Raw genomic sequence first — 15,429 nt, 5'->3', positions numbered from 1 at the left:
TGTCAAGGCTATTTCCAACGCCCGACCAAAAATAGCCGCTACTGTTTGTTGGAAGATTCCCTACGCCCCACTGACCCTGTAGCGTCTTACAGCGAGCTGGAGTTTTGTTCGTAAATTGCGAAGTCATGTAGCACGTCGTTGCAGTGAAGCTTTAGAATGTTGGTTTAAGGTGTCGCCACGTTTAGACACACATCCGTTCCGTGTAACGTTTTAGATCGGAATGCAGTCGTACCTCCGTCCCCGTGGACTTGGTCATTGTTAGCGGATTAGATTCCGTGCCAGATTTCGTGATAATCTGATGATCTCAGGTAGCCAGATCTGAGCTTTACGAGGCTGAGCATGGACTCGGGCTGTTGTGAAGACCATAAGAAGGCTCTGTTCGGAGGGGGTGTCTAGGAAGGCAAGGGGGCTCGAAAGCCCTATTATCCACCTCCTCAGAGCGGTCTCTTCGACCCGAGAGTACCTGGAGAGAGCGGGACTGAGCGCGGCCGCCGCCGGCAGAGCGGCAGAGAGGTGAGAAATCGCCGGCCCACGGATCCAGCGCTGCTGAGCTGCCGCGCAATTACAGAGCGGACCGGGAGGCGGCCGACCGACCGACCGACCGCTCTGCTGCAGCGCGGCCGGGGCGGCGGCGCTGGCGAGTTACCCCGTAATGACAGGCCAGAGCGGTAACTAGAACAACGGGCAGCCTGCACTGGCCGACTCCTGAACTGGATACTCGTGTCGAACCCCGACCCGGCTGGGGTTTCAGCGAATTGGCCACGGCGACTGCAACGCCACACAACAGAGGGCCTCGCGTCGGAGACTGCAGTGTGCGATAGAAAGATATCCCCGTAGCGGAATGTCGTGGGGCGGCCGGTGACTGCGACGCTGGCATAAAACTAACACGACACCTCGATAACTACAGATAAAGCGGTATCGCCCGAAACACCAACATGAGCCCAAGTGATGCAGTGACGCATCGCACGTCAACCGCCGGACATTCTTTATTGAAGCGAACGGTGGAGAGCTGCAAAAATGCATCACAAGGCGGCTGCTTCATCAGGATTACGAAACCATGACGAAGCAGGAGTCGGCGGAATGCGAACAGTCGCTGCAGCGGCCCGCCTGAAACCAAAGTGGCCCGGTGGGTAATGTATGCAGCCGATGGGCGCCCAGCACGATTCGCTGCAGTATTTTTCCACGCCATTGGAGCCCGACATGGGCTGGTTTTGCCGGTTGGCCGGCGGTGCTGCGGCGGCACTGTGACACTCTGTCAGTCAGTCTGTCGAGCCGGCGCCCGATCCGTCTGTCTGTCTGTCTGTCAGTCTGTCGGGCGGTCGGTCTTGGTCTGTGTGACAGTCTGTCAGTCAGTCTGTCTGTCGAAGCGGTGCCCGATACGTTTCTCGCTCTACCAGTCGGTCGAACTGGCGCCAGCACCGTGCCTGTCTGTCCGTCTGTCCCTCTGTCAGTCCGTCCGCCCGTCAGTCAGTCCGTCTGTCCTGTCCACCTGCCCGTCCTTCCGTTTGTCTGTCCGTCTGCTCGTCCGTCCGTCCGTCCGCGCCTGCTAACAAAGCCGTCAGCAGGGCGGACCGTGGACCTCTGGTGCTCCACTGACCGACCGCACTCGGTCACGCACCGGACACCGGTCCACTGCCACCGAGCTGCCGCCCCGTAAACGCCGCGAACAAATGACGCAAATAGACCGAGCCGAAACGATGGCAGAGTGCTTCCGCGAAAACGACGCAGCACTCAAGAGGTTTGAAATGATGGCTGAAGCTGGTGCCTGTGAAATTTAAACTGGCGTGGGGTTGAAACATGCAGCGCGACACCGTTCGAATGGGGCTCTGCAGGGGTGTTGTGAGGCGGTTCTGTCTATGCCGTGACGCTCGCGCCGCTCGGGCTGGGGCGGTGAGGCGGCGGCGGCCATGCCAGTTGGATGACGTCATCGCCCGATACGGCCGGACGGACGGCCGGACGGACGGCGGGCCCGGGTGAACCCCAGCATCTGGACGGCGTCTTATCGGCGATAATCTGACATCTCGATACTGCAGCCGCTGCTATGTGACGACACAAGAACAAGGTATTGGTGGAATGTTCTGCTAGTGTAAAAATACCGTCTCCGACTAAGCGAAGGTTTCGCCGGTGGCCCGGCTGTAGCCGCTGGTTTGGAATTTCTGTTCATCTGCAGCGGCAGACCGCAGCCTGGCCGCATCGGCCGCTGACGGCATGTCGCGGTGTCGCTACTCTCTGCACTGTGGAAGGCTCGACACCGCTCCGACCGGCCAGACAGCTGCAGAAACAGGCTGGAGGCATTATGGAATGGATACTGTGCCCTTTGTGTTCCCGATGCTGTAGCAATTTGCAAACATATTTTAAGAAAAATCGGAGGCATTCAGTCACACGGAGTCGTGCAAGAGAGAGTCACGTATGACCACCTGGCTATCACTTGAGGGTCCTTTTTAATATAAACATGATGAGTTATTAGGTACCCATGTAGAGCCAAGGTTAGGTTCATAGAGAAGCTCTTGTCGTTCCCTTTGTCGTTGCTCCTCTGTAATGCCTAGCTTGGGATATGCCGATGACCAGGTGGGGCTGCACAGTGCACAGCCGTCTCCGGCCAGGGACTAGTTAGCGATGTGATTCCGCAAGCAGTTGGCAGCTCGATTGGAGTCCAGTCAGACGGGTGTTGGTATTTTAAACACTTTTTGCGGCACCATTGGGCATGAAAGTGTGACTAATGGAAAAGATGCCTTTCGGTACCGAGAAACTCGGAAAGGCCTCGACTTCATATATGCACTTAACATAGTGTAAGGTGCAAGGGGATTTTCACATCAGGACATGTAGCGAAGCGTCTAAAAAAGTGCGATATATTTACAGTTTAACCCTCGCCTTTTGTTCCTCGAAGTGTAATTGATGTTGTGGAGCGGGCCATATTTCATCGTTTCTTCTGTTGATTTTCCGGGAAAATATGTCGGGTAAATGGGTGCGAAGATGATATAGTTGTGCGTTGACGGTACGGTTCTCAGAAGCGCCAAGCAGCCCACGTTGTGCGTCAGATCGGGCGATATCCTTAGCCTTGAGCTCGAGTACATGTCAGCAATGAGCTCAGTAGGAAATGGCGGCCCGTTCAAGGATGTCACACACGCAAACCGCAGGATCGATGCATTGAAAAATATCGTTAACCTCATTTCCAGAAGCTAACGTTTTCGCGGCTTGTCCTGATTGCTCAGATTAGTATTAACCCAGCCAGTTTGGGCTTCCCGAGCTTTTTATGCATGCGGTTAACGAAACCAGAACACTCATGGATTGTGGTGTACTCCCCCCCCCCCCGCCCTGTGACAGTGCTCCGACGGCTCCATTACCGTCTAAAAGGCGACTGCCAGTGTCATCTCACCCTACCCAACAGTGCCGTGACCAGGCTGCCTCGGCCTCGTCCGCAGGAGCTAGTCATTTGCCAGGAGACGCCCGACCTGTCGTGACCCTAGTCCTGTGACAGTACCCTAACTGTTTCATCCTTCTGTCGCAGGAGCTGACGAGTCGCCAGGAGATGGCCGTAACCCTCCTCCCCTGCTCAGCCCTGTGACAGTACCCTGACTGCTCCCATCCTTCTGTCACAGTAGCTGACTATTCGCCAGGAGATGGCCGTAACCCTCCTCCCCTGCTCAGCCCTGTGACAGTACCCTTACTGCTCCCTTCCTCTGTCGCAGGAGCTGACGATTCGCCAGGAGATGGCCGACCTTCGCGGCGAGTGCAAGGCGCACGGACACCTGGGCGCCGTGCACATGTCGCTGGCCAACTACACAAACGCCATCAAGTGCTACGAGGAGCAGCTGGACAGGTATGTGACTGCCGGCGGCACAGCCGGCAGACATCTGCGACTGTCAGTGGGGTACATTAGATCAATGGAGCTGCCAATGCATGTTGTCTTCAATGGCCCCGTGTCGCTCCCGACAACAGGGAACTTTGTTACTTATGACTATAGATTCCGCTCGAACAAAAGTGATTGCATGCCTAAGTGAGCGCAACATGGCTTGGTATAAAGGCATTGAGCAATGTCGTTTTATAGTGAACACTACATGTAGGAGGTGGGTATGCCTAATTCTTAAAAAGACACCCAGACTGATTGCATAATATGATGTCCTCTGACAGGGCGAAGGATCTCCGGGACGCCATTATGGAGGCCCAGGCGTTCGGTAACCTGGGTATCGCGCGACTCAACATGTCCCACTTCGAGGACGCCATCGGCTACTTTGAGCAGCAGCTGGCCACCCTGGAGCAGATCCCCACGGGCGCCGCCCTCATGGACAAGGCGCGCTCCTTCGGAAACCTGGGCGACTGCTACGACGCCATCGGCGACTACGAGGAGGCCATCAAGTGCCACGAGCAGTTCCTCAGCATCGCGCTGAAGCTGAAGTCGACCAAGGACCAGGAGCGGGCGTACCGTGGTCTGGGCGGCAGTCACAAGAGCCTCGGCAACCTCCAGCAGGCGCTGGTCTGCTACGAGAAGCGACTAGTCGTCTCGCACGAGGTGCACAACCCGCAGGCCAAGGCGTCCGCTTACGGAGAGCTTGGGGACATCCACGGCAAACTGGGTAACTTCGAGCAGGCCATCTCGTGTCTCGATCATCAGCTCAACATCGCCAGGTGAGCAGACGGGTCGGGAGGGTTAACTGCGGTATTTGTGTACGGGACATGCACATATTCATTGTATGTTGGGGTGAACTATGATAATTTGCATTAAACGTGGGTAATGGCATGTCTGCTTATACACTTATGAAACATTGTTTGGAAGTTTATGGATTGTTTGAAAATGCAGAAAACCATATTCATTTCAGCAGTAAAAGTGCCCGCCCCTCTGCGCGCCCCAACTCTGTGCTGAGCTTTTCTACCCCGCTCGCCGCTTCTCAGAGAGCTGGAGGACGCCGTCATGGAGGCCGAGGCCGCCAGCGGTTTGGGCTGCGTCCACCAGCAGATGGGCGACTTCCAGGCGGCGCTCGAGTTCCACCAGCTGGACGCGGCCATCTCGGGACGTTCGGGACACGCGGCCGGTCAGGCGCGGGCGCACGGTAACCTGGGCGCCGCGCACGAATCGCTCGGCAGTTTCGAGCAGGCCGTCACCCACCTGGAGCAGCAGCTGAGCGTAGCCGCCCAGATTAACGACAAGGCGGCCAAGACGGCGGCCTACGCCAGCCTGGGCCGCATCCACCACGCTCTGGGTAACACCACGCAGGCGATCGCCTACCTGCAGCAGGGTCTGCAGATCGCCGAGCAGCTGAGCCGGCGTGAGGAGGAGGCTCGCCTGCGACACCGGCTCGGCCTGGCGCTCTGGGGCCACGGCGACCTGTCTGGCGCGCAGACCCAGCTGGAGCGGGCCGCCTTCCTGCTGGAGGGTGTGCGCCGCGAGGCTCGCGGCACCAGCCAGCACCGACTGGGGCTGTACGATCTCCAGACGGCCGCCTTCCAGGCACTCCAGGTGGGTAAACAATCCGCGATCTCGTAAGAATATCTCGTTTGTCTCTAAGGATATGAGAAGGTAATCCTAGCGAACATCATGAACAATCAACATGCTATCGACTCAGCCTCTTGATGTCCGCATTGCAACCTTGAGTTACATATCTTCCTGATAACACAGACACATGCCAGCCAGCGCACGACTTTTACAACGGTGTTTGACGATGTCCCTAATCGTTTTTCGCAGCGAGTACTGGTCTCCCTGGGCTGTCACGACGAGGCGCTGGTGGTTGCCGAGCGAAGTCGGACGCGGGCCTTCGCCGATCTGCTACTGGAGCGCTCAAACAGCGGCTTCAGCAGCAGCCGCTTCACGCGCGTCGACGACAACACGCCCACCTCTGTGGAGCAGATCGTGGAGGCGGTCGGCCGCCAGAAGGCCACCGTCCTCTACTACAGTCTGGCGGCCGGCTTCCTCTACAGCTGGCTCATCGTGCCCGGCCGCGGTATCGTCAAGTTCCACCAGATCAACGTCAGTGAGACTGAGGCGCAGCGTGACGACGGCGGCACGTCTGCGGACAGCTCGGGCACCTCTGGCACGCTGCTCGAGTCCTACATCCGGTCGGTGCGCGAGGCGCTGGGCGTTGAGCTGCAGACGGCCGGCATGGCGAGATCGGAAGACACCGACGCGGGAGACATGTGGCAGCAGCACCTGGAGGAGCTCGGCGACCGGCTCAACCAGGAGGGCGACAAGACCGGCTTTCTGCGCATGGTCAACCGCAACCACGTGTGCAACTCGTCCAACTACAGCCTGAGCAGCATGTTCAGCGCCTTCTCGTGCAGCCTGGGCAGCGTGACGGGCTCGATGGCCAGCGGCTCCCAGAGTCGCGCTGGATCGGTCCGCTCGCGTCGCGCCGCCTGGCAGGGCCCGCAATGTCTGCGCTCTCTGTACGAGCTGCTGATCGCGCCCATGGAGGAGCACCTGCCGTCCAGCGCTTACCCGCGCGACCTGATGCTGGTGCTCGAGGGTGACCTGTACCTGGTGCCGTTCCCGGTACTGAAGGGTCCCGACAGCAGTGAGTTCCTCTGCGAGCGCTACAACCTGATCCTGGTACCTTCCATCAGCACGCTGCGTACCAACGGGCGCTCGTCGCGCGCCGCCAAGACGAGCGGCGAGCACACCTCGGCGCTGGTGGTGGGCAACCCGCGCCTGCCGTCGGCGCTCAGTGAGCAGTGGGGCTGGACCGACATCCCGTACGCCGAACAGGAGGCCAACATCGTGGCCGAGATGCTGCAGACGGAGCCGGTGACGGGCGCGGCCGCCTCCAAGGAGGCGCTCCTCCAGCAGCTGGCCCAGATGGAGTGCATCCACTTCGCCACGCACGTGTCGTGGAAGCTGTCGGCGGTGGTGCTGTCGCCCGGCGAGTTCGTGGACGCGCGCCACTCGAAGCGGCCGCCGTCGCTGCATGGCTCTCAGGCGGACTCGCTGCAGGAGGACGACCAGTCGGAGGCGGCCTCCACCAGCGACCTACCGCCGCTCTCCGAGTTCCTGCTCACCGCCGCCGACATCCTCAGCCTGAAGCTGACCGCAAAACTGGTGGTGGTGAGCTCGTGCCACACGCGCGACCACCACGGCCGCGCCAGCTCGGACGGCGTGGTGGGTCTGACGCGCGCGCTGCTCGCCGCCGGGGCTCAGTGCGTGCTCGTCTCGCTGTGGCCGGTCACAGACACTGCCGTCAAGATCCTCTACCGCACGTTCTACTCATCGCTGCTCCAGGTTAGTTACACTACGGTACAAACGTGGCTCGTAACCCAAGTATTTTCGTGAAGCCATGCTTATTGCCTTATTGAGTGGCATATTGAGCCACGCTTACGTTTTTGTTGTCTGGCGTTCATTGTAGTACGAAACATTGTGAATGTTGTGGTATAGCGTTCTGAAACAATGAAATTAGGACATTTGCCACAGTATGCTAATTGTCCTTTGTTTTACTCGGTTGCGTGTCAGTTCGCCATTGAGACGTCTCTGACCTTTTCACCTTTTTCAGGGGGCCCGAGTCAGTCGCGCGCTTAACGACGCCATGCAGACTGTGCAGAACACGAAGCACTTCGCGCACCCGGCCAACTGGGCGGGCTACCTGCTGGTGGGCACGGACGTCAAGCTCACCAACAAGGTGGCGCTGATGGGGCAGGCGCTGTGCGAGCTGCTGCAGCAGCCGGACAAGTGCCGTGACGCGCTGCGCGTCACACTCCACCTCATGGAGAAGTCTCTGCAGCGCATCCACCGCGGCCACAAGAACGCCATGTACACCACCCAGAAGTCGATCGAGAGCAAGGTGAACGGTCTGAGCGGCTGGAAGGAGCTGCTCATCTCGGTGGGCTTCCGGTTCGAGCCGGCCGCCAACGGGATCCCGAGCTCTGTGTTTTTCCCGCAGTCGGACCCGGGCCAGCGGCTGACCCAGTGCTCGGCCAGTCTGCAGGCGCTGCTCGGCCTGTCGCCCGCCTCTCTGTCGGCGCTGTGTAAGCTGCTGGCGCACCGCGACCAGGCCGAGGAGGTGATCGGCGTGATCCGCGGCCTGCTCGGCCAGCCGGCCGCCGCCACAGACACCGACTCGGACACCATCGAGACCACCGTCAGCGTCCGGCTGTGGAGGGTCAGCGGCTGCCACGAGCTGCTCGCCTCGCTCGGTGAGTAGGCGACACAGGCCCACAGCGGCATTCGTCTCTCAGTCTCGAGTATATGGAGTGTGCACTGTCAGCACACTTTCGCAAAGAATCAAAGCCATTGAATGTCTGGCATGTGGTTCAATTGACAACACTATGTCTGATTCCTGTCGTACATTGTGCTGCATTGTTATTCAATTATCGAGGAATACTGGGCGACCAGCCAGGCACCTGTTTCGGTGTACTGTATTTTCCCTGTACCTGACGACTTATTGCATGCGGCGCTGCCGCCGACGCTCATCAAAGATTCGTGATTAAGTAGGCCATGCTATAGAAACAAAGTCGGAATTACCGCCATAAACGCATGGTCTTGTTACTAACAACAATGTACTTCTACAGGGTTTGATTTAATGGAAGTCGGAAGAGACGAAGTCCACCTCAGGACCGGCAAGAATGCCAACAAGCGCCATATCCAGTTCGCCCTACAGGCCCTGCTAGCTTTATTTGGTAAGCGTCTGAATAATGCATGGCAATAGCACGTGCATGACTCAGGAATCACGTGACTGCATCGATAAGGAAACATCTTTGCAGTAGTGCAAAACAATGTTGGTAACATGTCGTGTCCACATTTCAGTGGTAAAAGTCAATTTATCATCGTGGTTGAAATGACACTTGTAACTTATGTTGGACTTTACGAAGATACGCCTATTTTGCTATTTTTCCGCTAGTATAAAGAATCAGCTTGTTGTTTTGCTCTGTTTTCCCAATTTTGGTGGCTAGCGATTCGATGTATCAAATCAGATCCATGGAATCGTGGTTCTTTGTCTTTGTGTAGGCCAGTTGCCAATGCTCCTGAATTGCTTTGTGTAACATTATACCTGGCCAGGGCACTGCAAGCATTCGTATTTTGACTTTTGAGCTGTTCTCGCAAAGCAGCGAACAAGGGTTGTTCGTGTCCATTGTCATTCAACTGAGGCGTGGAATATGCGATTAGCATGCCATTCGCTGACTGGTGGCATATGGGTGTCTCAAGGTCGGAGCTCATGCCGGTATCGAAATTGCACTGGCGATACTCGGCACAACTTGACCGTGGTTTACCAGATATAGTTTATCATAATGTCACCAGTGTAAAACAGTCGGCCTGATTTAGCACTTGACTCTGTTTATTTCTCTACAGACACGCAAGAGGCACCGAAGAGTCTGGAGATTGAGTTCTCGTCGTCTGCCGACACAAGTGACGAGGAGAGCGACGACGAGCTGCCGCCACCGCCGGCCGCCGACCCGTCCCCATTCGGCCCGGCGCCGCAGCGACCGCTCGTGCTCGGCTCGGGCGCCTTCAGCAGCTACGTGCGCCGCCGCGGCGAGCCAGACGGCGCGCGCAGTAGCACCCTCGACCACCCGCCGCACCCCAAGGGGCGCGAGAGTGACGCGGCATTCACCCCCAGCCCGGTGGACGCCGTGCAGAAGGGGCTGCGGAGCGTGCGGAGCCAACACCCCAGCCCGGCCGAGACGGGCTCGCCGCAGCCGAGCCCGCGGCTCAGTCTGACGCTGAGCCACCAGAACAAGATCCGCTCGCTGTACAGCGGCGAGCGGCGGCCGGACAGTTCCAGCAGCGCCAGCAGTATGGCTGACTGGGAGAACGGACAGGCCACCACCCGGCGGCAGACGGTCGCCGCGCCGGCGCCGGCCGCGCCGCCGCCGCCGCCCCTCCTCAACCGCGCTGTGGCCGACGTCAGCGCCGGCCTGAACCGCGGCGCCCGGCTGCTCCAGAAGACGGGCTCGCACGCCAGCTCCGGGTTCGAGTCGCAGAGCTCCGACTCAGACCTGGGCCCACGGCGCGCGCCCGGCACCGTGCGGCCCGTGCGCAGCGTCTACAAGACGGCCGGCGCGTCCACCACGCTCAAGCTGAACCACGCGGCCGTCGGTGGGCAGCTGGACAAGCTGAGCGTGCGTACTGAGCTGCGGAGGCCGGCGCCCTCCAGCGCTGCCCCCGCGGCCGCCGGCGCCGCCGCTCCTGCGCCGACGGCGACGCAGCGCGCTCGGCGGGACCGCTCCAACGAGCGGCAGCTGGCCGGCGGGCGGCAGCAGCGGCCGGCCGCCGGTCCCGTCGACGACCTGATGCGCGGCGCCGACGAGCTGGGCGGCGCAGGAAAGGGCCTCGGCCACAAGAGCATTCAGGACCACATCATCGCCACCCAGATGAGCCGTCTGCGAGAACTACCCATCACGGACGTCTACCACGAGCGCAGCATCGGCCTGGGCCTGGCGCCGCCGCTCTCTAAGCTGCTCATGTCGGCGCACGAGCGCGGAGTGGACGTGGACGCCGCCGGCGGCGCCTCGGACGAGTTCGGTGGCTTCGACAAGCTGTCCGTGTCGGGCGACAGTGTGGCCGCCGGCCCCACCAAGCCCGACTTCAAACCGAAGGCGCCGCCGGTGCCGCCGAAGCGCGTCGGTCCCAAGCCGTGGTCGGGGCCGCACCCGCACCAGGGCTCGCTGCTCGAGCAGCTGGCGGCCGGCAGCTGCAAGTCGTCACCGTCGGGCAGCAGCGACCTCTCGCGGCGGGACGACGGCGACGGCCGCTCCATGACCGACTCCAACTACTCGAGCTACTCGCCGTCGCAGCCGCGCGGCGGCGAGCTCTCCTTCTACGCGGCCGCCGAGGTGCACCGCGACGCGGCCGCGCTCAGCCGCGTGGCCAGCAAGGAGCACCTGCTGGCGGCCGGCGCCGGCGGCGACGCGTTCGGCGTGTTTAACCCGTGCTTCGAGCCCGAGTCGCAGGGGATCTCTGTGAGCACGCGCCACCAAACGGATCAGATAGCCGAGTACATGGACCAGGTGCTGGGTGGCAAGGACGAGGCCGACCGGGCCAGGACACTGCGGCGGCCTGCCAAACTGGCCTGGGCCAAACAGAAGGCGGCTGGCCAGAAGGGTCTCACCCAGACGGGCCACCCGCCGGCAGAGTGCTAGCTGCCGTCGTGACATGTGCCTTGTGTGACGCTCGTTCGATGTTATATTCATGTGAGCTCAAGTGCCTATGCGATGTTTCTCGCGTGCGATATTTTATTTTGTTGTGATGAGTGTACGGGGACCCGCAGTTGCTACTGTACACGAACCCCAACTCTAGCCGTCTGTCCTGTCCAGTAACAACCGATAACATTGATATCCGACTGCCGGTCCCTGTGTAAGAGCAGCTGAAATTTTCTGTGCGTGCCCTCTGACAGCTTATTTTTGTTCCCTGTGAGTGTGCTGGGACAATTTACTCAGGGTCGCTGTACAGTAGCAACTGCGGGTCCCCGTACGAAATATCGAGTTGCCAAATGTGTGGCTGGTCACCACCGTACTCACTTCATGCCCGCTGTTTGTGTCGTGATATGTACGGCGGTTGTGCTGCCATCTATATGTTGAGATTGCTAACTTGCTGTATGATATCGTACAAATTCATGCCTGCCCAATAAACCCTCGTGGGGTTTCACTTCCCTTTTTCTTTAGAGGAATGGTTCCTCGTGCAGAATATGGATGTGACGTCGTTTAATATTTCAACTGATATTCATTACCTGAAGTGGTATTAAACTCATATAACATATTGGTGCCTGCTTGTAATTTTTAGGTGAGGTTAAAGGTCAGGGCGGTGCTTCACGGACGCTGCCAGCACGCTGCCAGCGCATCTCGCGAGCTGACGTCACACACGGAGCCCACTGCTCCAACACTACCACAGGTGTGGCGTCAGCAGTGTGACGAGATGCGCTGGCAGCGTCGGTGAAACACCGCCCAGGTCACCAGAGGTTGTCAAGGGCTAAATTTCGCCTATTTTGAATATTTTGACATTTTTCGACAAACCGGCGCATAGCTCGGAAATAGGAAACGCTACAGCGCGGCGGAAAAAAAAACACATTTGATAGCATTAAAGGTCCTAACACTTTTTCTGAACATGCTCTCAGACATGGTCTAAGGTCAACGATTTAGTGTCCCGCGGAGGGCAAAAACGGCCAAAATAGACGTTTTTTGCTGGAACGGTTTTCTAAACCATCTTTTCTCTCAAAACTTGCAAGAGTGTACTTTTACCAGCATTGTCTTCCTCTCGTGTAAACGTTTTGAGTAAATTACATTTTGACCTTAACCCGCGAGTGCTGTGCGTTTTACGCCCCCCCCCCCCAGGTTTTGGCGAATTGCCCGCCACCGTTGTTTTTGGTTACACCTGTTCGTTTAAGGTCAGGTCAATTTTGCGACCTCTCCATTATAATCCGCGCCCCGCTGGGGTACCTGTATTTCCACGCCCTGCTGAGGGCCGAGGGGTGGGGAGTGTTTGAATACCCCCTTCTAACTCGCCCCTGGGCCACGTAGCGACTTACGCGGAAGGCGGCGTTCGAAAGACACCCAAAATGATAGCGAAAACGCTTTGGTCACTTTTTTGTTCAGGTCAAAGGTCAGGTCACCAGAGGTCATTGAAGGCAAAATTTCGTCGATTTTCAGGTCGAATGTGGACAATTTCCAAGAAGCCAATGCATAACTCGGGAACCCATAGAGCTACAGCGCCGCGGAAACGCGCATTCGATAGCCCTATTAACGGTCTTTCTGAGTTATGCCCTTAGCGTTGGAAAAACTGCCCAAATAACCGATTTTTTCGGAAAAAGTTTGACTGCAATAACTTTTGACTCAAGCGAATTTGACGAATGAATGAACTATAATTGAATGAACTATAATTTGACCTTTAACCCGCGCCCCGCTGGGGGGGGGGGGGCAGAATCTGCCCCCCTCCCGCTTTTCGCCAATAACTTCTAAACGCGTTACGCCAGCGACGTCAAACTTTCAGTACCTTATCATACATCAATTTGACACTTTCCCTGAAAATTTGAGCGAAATCCGTCGGAAAATTTTTGAGAAATTGACGTTTTAGTGACGTCATGTTCGCCATTTTCGCCTAAAAAACGGCAAAATTTCAAACGCCGCTAACTTCTTCATTTTTAAAGGAAACAAGACGTAACAAAAAAGGTTATACGTGATTCTACTTTGTCTATCAAATGGCTATCTCGGTTTTTTGAAAATTTTGGATTTTGGCCAAAATTTTTCCAAAAAACTGACTTTTTTGGGAAAATATTTATAAAATCCAAAATTTTGAGTTTATCGAAAAAACCGGAATATATGTCAAAGAAGTGGTCTATGTGCACCTACATACCAATTTTTAGAGGAATCGGTTCAAAAATGTGGGAGTTATTCAAAATTTTATGACGTCACGACACACAAAAATTTTGAAAAATGATTTTTTGGAAGTTCTAGACCTCGCACGGAAATAAGAATAGCACCATTCGATTCGCCGTGAAAAACTGCATCGGATAGACACCTTTTTAGGCCTTAACAACCAACTTCAAAATTTGACCTCACTTGACCTGACCTTGACCTGACCTCGATCTGAATTTCATCCAGAGGTGGTCCATATCACTTATTGAGTGTGCCTATTGAATTCCATGAGTAAAATGACCCATAAAACATGTGTCGCACATGCCCTTTTCTATATTTTGTTTTTGGTGACCTGACCTGACCTGACCTGACCTTGACCTTGACCTTTGAATGACATTGTGTGCAACGAATATTGTCTTGGTAGTCTAAGAACACGTTTTGGGCAATCAGTCTCAGTCCATTCTTCGGCAACTACGGTGCAAGGCCGATACTGTAGAAACTTGCATTTTGTACCCTTGACCTGACTTTGACCTGACCTCTGACCTACTTAAGCAAAAAAATTTGGGCTCTTAAGATCCGCCTTGTTGAGAGCTTTCGATTGCCGTTTTCCCCGTCTTTCTACGACCATCGGTTCGGAAGTTAGACAGGAGAGCAGAATCTGCCCCCCCCCCCCCCCCAGCAGGGCGCGTATGGCTGAATAGCCCAGCGGGGCGCGGGTTAAAGGTCAACTTAAAAAGTTGACCTCAGGTCAAGGTCATGACCTGACCCAAAACGGTCGTGTGGCATATCAGCCGATCCGAATCGTCGAGCCGAATACATCCAAGGCGTTTTCATCGCACTAGTGTGCCTCTATTAAAAGTTATTTGCGAAAAACTGTTAGATACCATTCGTGACCTGAGATGACCTCAGGGGCATAAACAAGGGTCACGGGTACCATTTTCATGTTCAGTGTGTCCAAGTTACTTATAATTCATTGTTTGAGAGTGCTTGTAACGGCTTCCGTCCAAAAGAGGCACCTTTTAATTTTCTCCCATTGACTTATACTTACCTACCTAATGCGGAGGTCGCAAAATTGACCTGACTTTAGGTCACCGATACAAAAATTATGAGATATATTCATTTTGTACATACTATTGTTCTTATAAATCGCTGAAAGTTTCAAAGCAATCAGTCACTCGGTGTAGCTATGGCAAACATTGAAACTTTTAATGAGGTGAGGTCACTTGAAGTGGCCCAGGAGCCGAGTTAGAGGGGAGGCGTGAACCCTCCCCCCCCCCCCCCCAGCACGGCAAGGATAACACAGGCCACCAGCACGGCGCGGGTCAAAAAGTTTCAAATTTGACCTCAGGTCAAGGTCACTCATGATCTAATCGAAAAAGGTCGTGTTTCACATGGTCTCCAGTAGCATGTTGATGACGCTACTACATGTAGGATCATAAGAGTTGTTCGTCAATAACTCCTAATCAAATTGAGCTATCAAGACGGAAAGAACACCAATTAACTCGGAAGATCTGCCAAATCGATTGACATGCGACATGACCTTCTTCGACCAAGTTCATGGCCTGGGAGGCTCTGACCTTACCTACCGTGACCCTAGGTCAACACCTCAAGTTGACCTCACCCAAACAAAAAGCATACTATTCGACGTGCCTGAGCAAGGCAAACACGATGCTGTCAAAACCGCGGCTCTGCGGCCATTTTTTGCGAAGTTATTTGCCAAAAACCGAGCCCGTACCTTGGGCCACCTGAACTGACCTCACAGGTCACCAGCTGACCTAAGACCCTAAAGTCGGGTACCAATCGCTGCGTCTCGTAACGGCGCACACGCTCGTTTTTTTTCTGCGACGCTCTAGCTCCATCAGGGGCGAAACGGCGAGGGGGTTGTACACTCCCCCCCCCCCTCGGCCGTCGTGTTTGTAGAAAACAATAGGTCTGGCGAGAGTTAACCCGGCAGTTGCTGGGGTATTTCGCCACCCACCGTTTGCTGGGGGGGGGCGTTAAACGCCCCCAGCCGATAACTCGAGAACCAATAGGCGCAGCGAAACGCACGAGGCGGCAAACGAAAGAGCGCGACGAGACGCTTCAGATGAGTACTTTAAAGTTGAGTTTTGAGGTCACAGGTCGGGTCAAGGTCAGGTCAAACACCTGAAATCGGCCTTTCAG

The 15,429-nt window shown here is 56.3% G+C and overlaps 1 protein-coding gene across 2 annotated transcripts in view; it reads left to right on the top strand.

Moving 5' to 3' along the window:
• The window catches only part of LOC122387554 (tetratricopeptide repeat protein 28-like), a 51,839-nt gene extending 40,276 nt beyond the window's left edge, over positions 1–11,563 (top strand). Inside the window, exons 7-14 of one of the 2 annotated variants that reach the window (XM_043377866.1) lie at positions 3,690–3,820; positions 4,132–4,626; positions 4,891–5,455; positions 5,681–7,207; positions 7,476–8,115; positions 8,491–8,598; positions 9,269–10,693; positions 10,725–11,067. In XM_043377866.1, the coding sequence (XP_043233801.1) occupies positions 3,690–3,820; positions 4,132–4,626; positions 4,891–5,455; positions 5,681–7,207; positions 7,476–8,115; positions 8,491–8,598; positions 9,269–10,693; positions 10,725–10,882 (5,049 nt within the window). In that variant the 3' untranslated portion in view covers positions 10,883–11,067. Of the gene's footprint in view, positions 1–3,689; positions 3,821–4,131; positions 4,627–4,890; positions 5,456–5,680; positions 7,208–7,475; positions 8,116–8,490; positions 8,599–9,268 lie in introns of both variants that reach the window. The other variant, XM_043377865.1, reaches the window with a different exon arrangement.
• Positions 11,564–15,429: the final 3,866 nt, after the last annotated feature.

Source organism: Amphibalanus amphitrite, unplaced genomic scaffold (genome assembly GCF_019059575.1).
Source record: "Amphibalanus amphitrite isolate SeventyFive unplaced genomic scaffold, NRLGWU_Aamphi_draft 000289F_arrow, whole genome shotgun sequence".
Lineage (NCBI taxonomy): Eukaryota > Metazoa > Arthropoda > Thecostraca > Balanomorpha > Balanidae > Amphibalanus > Amphibalanus amphitrite.
This window is presented reverse-complemented; position numbering and strand designations above follow the sequence as displayed.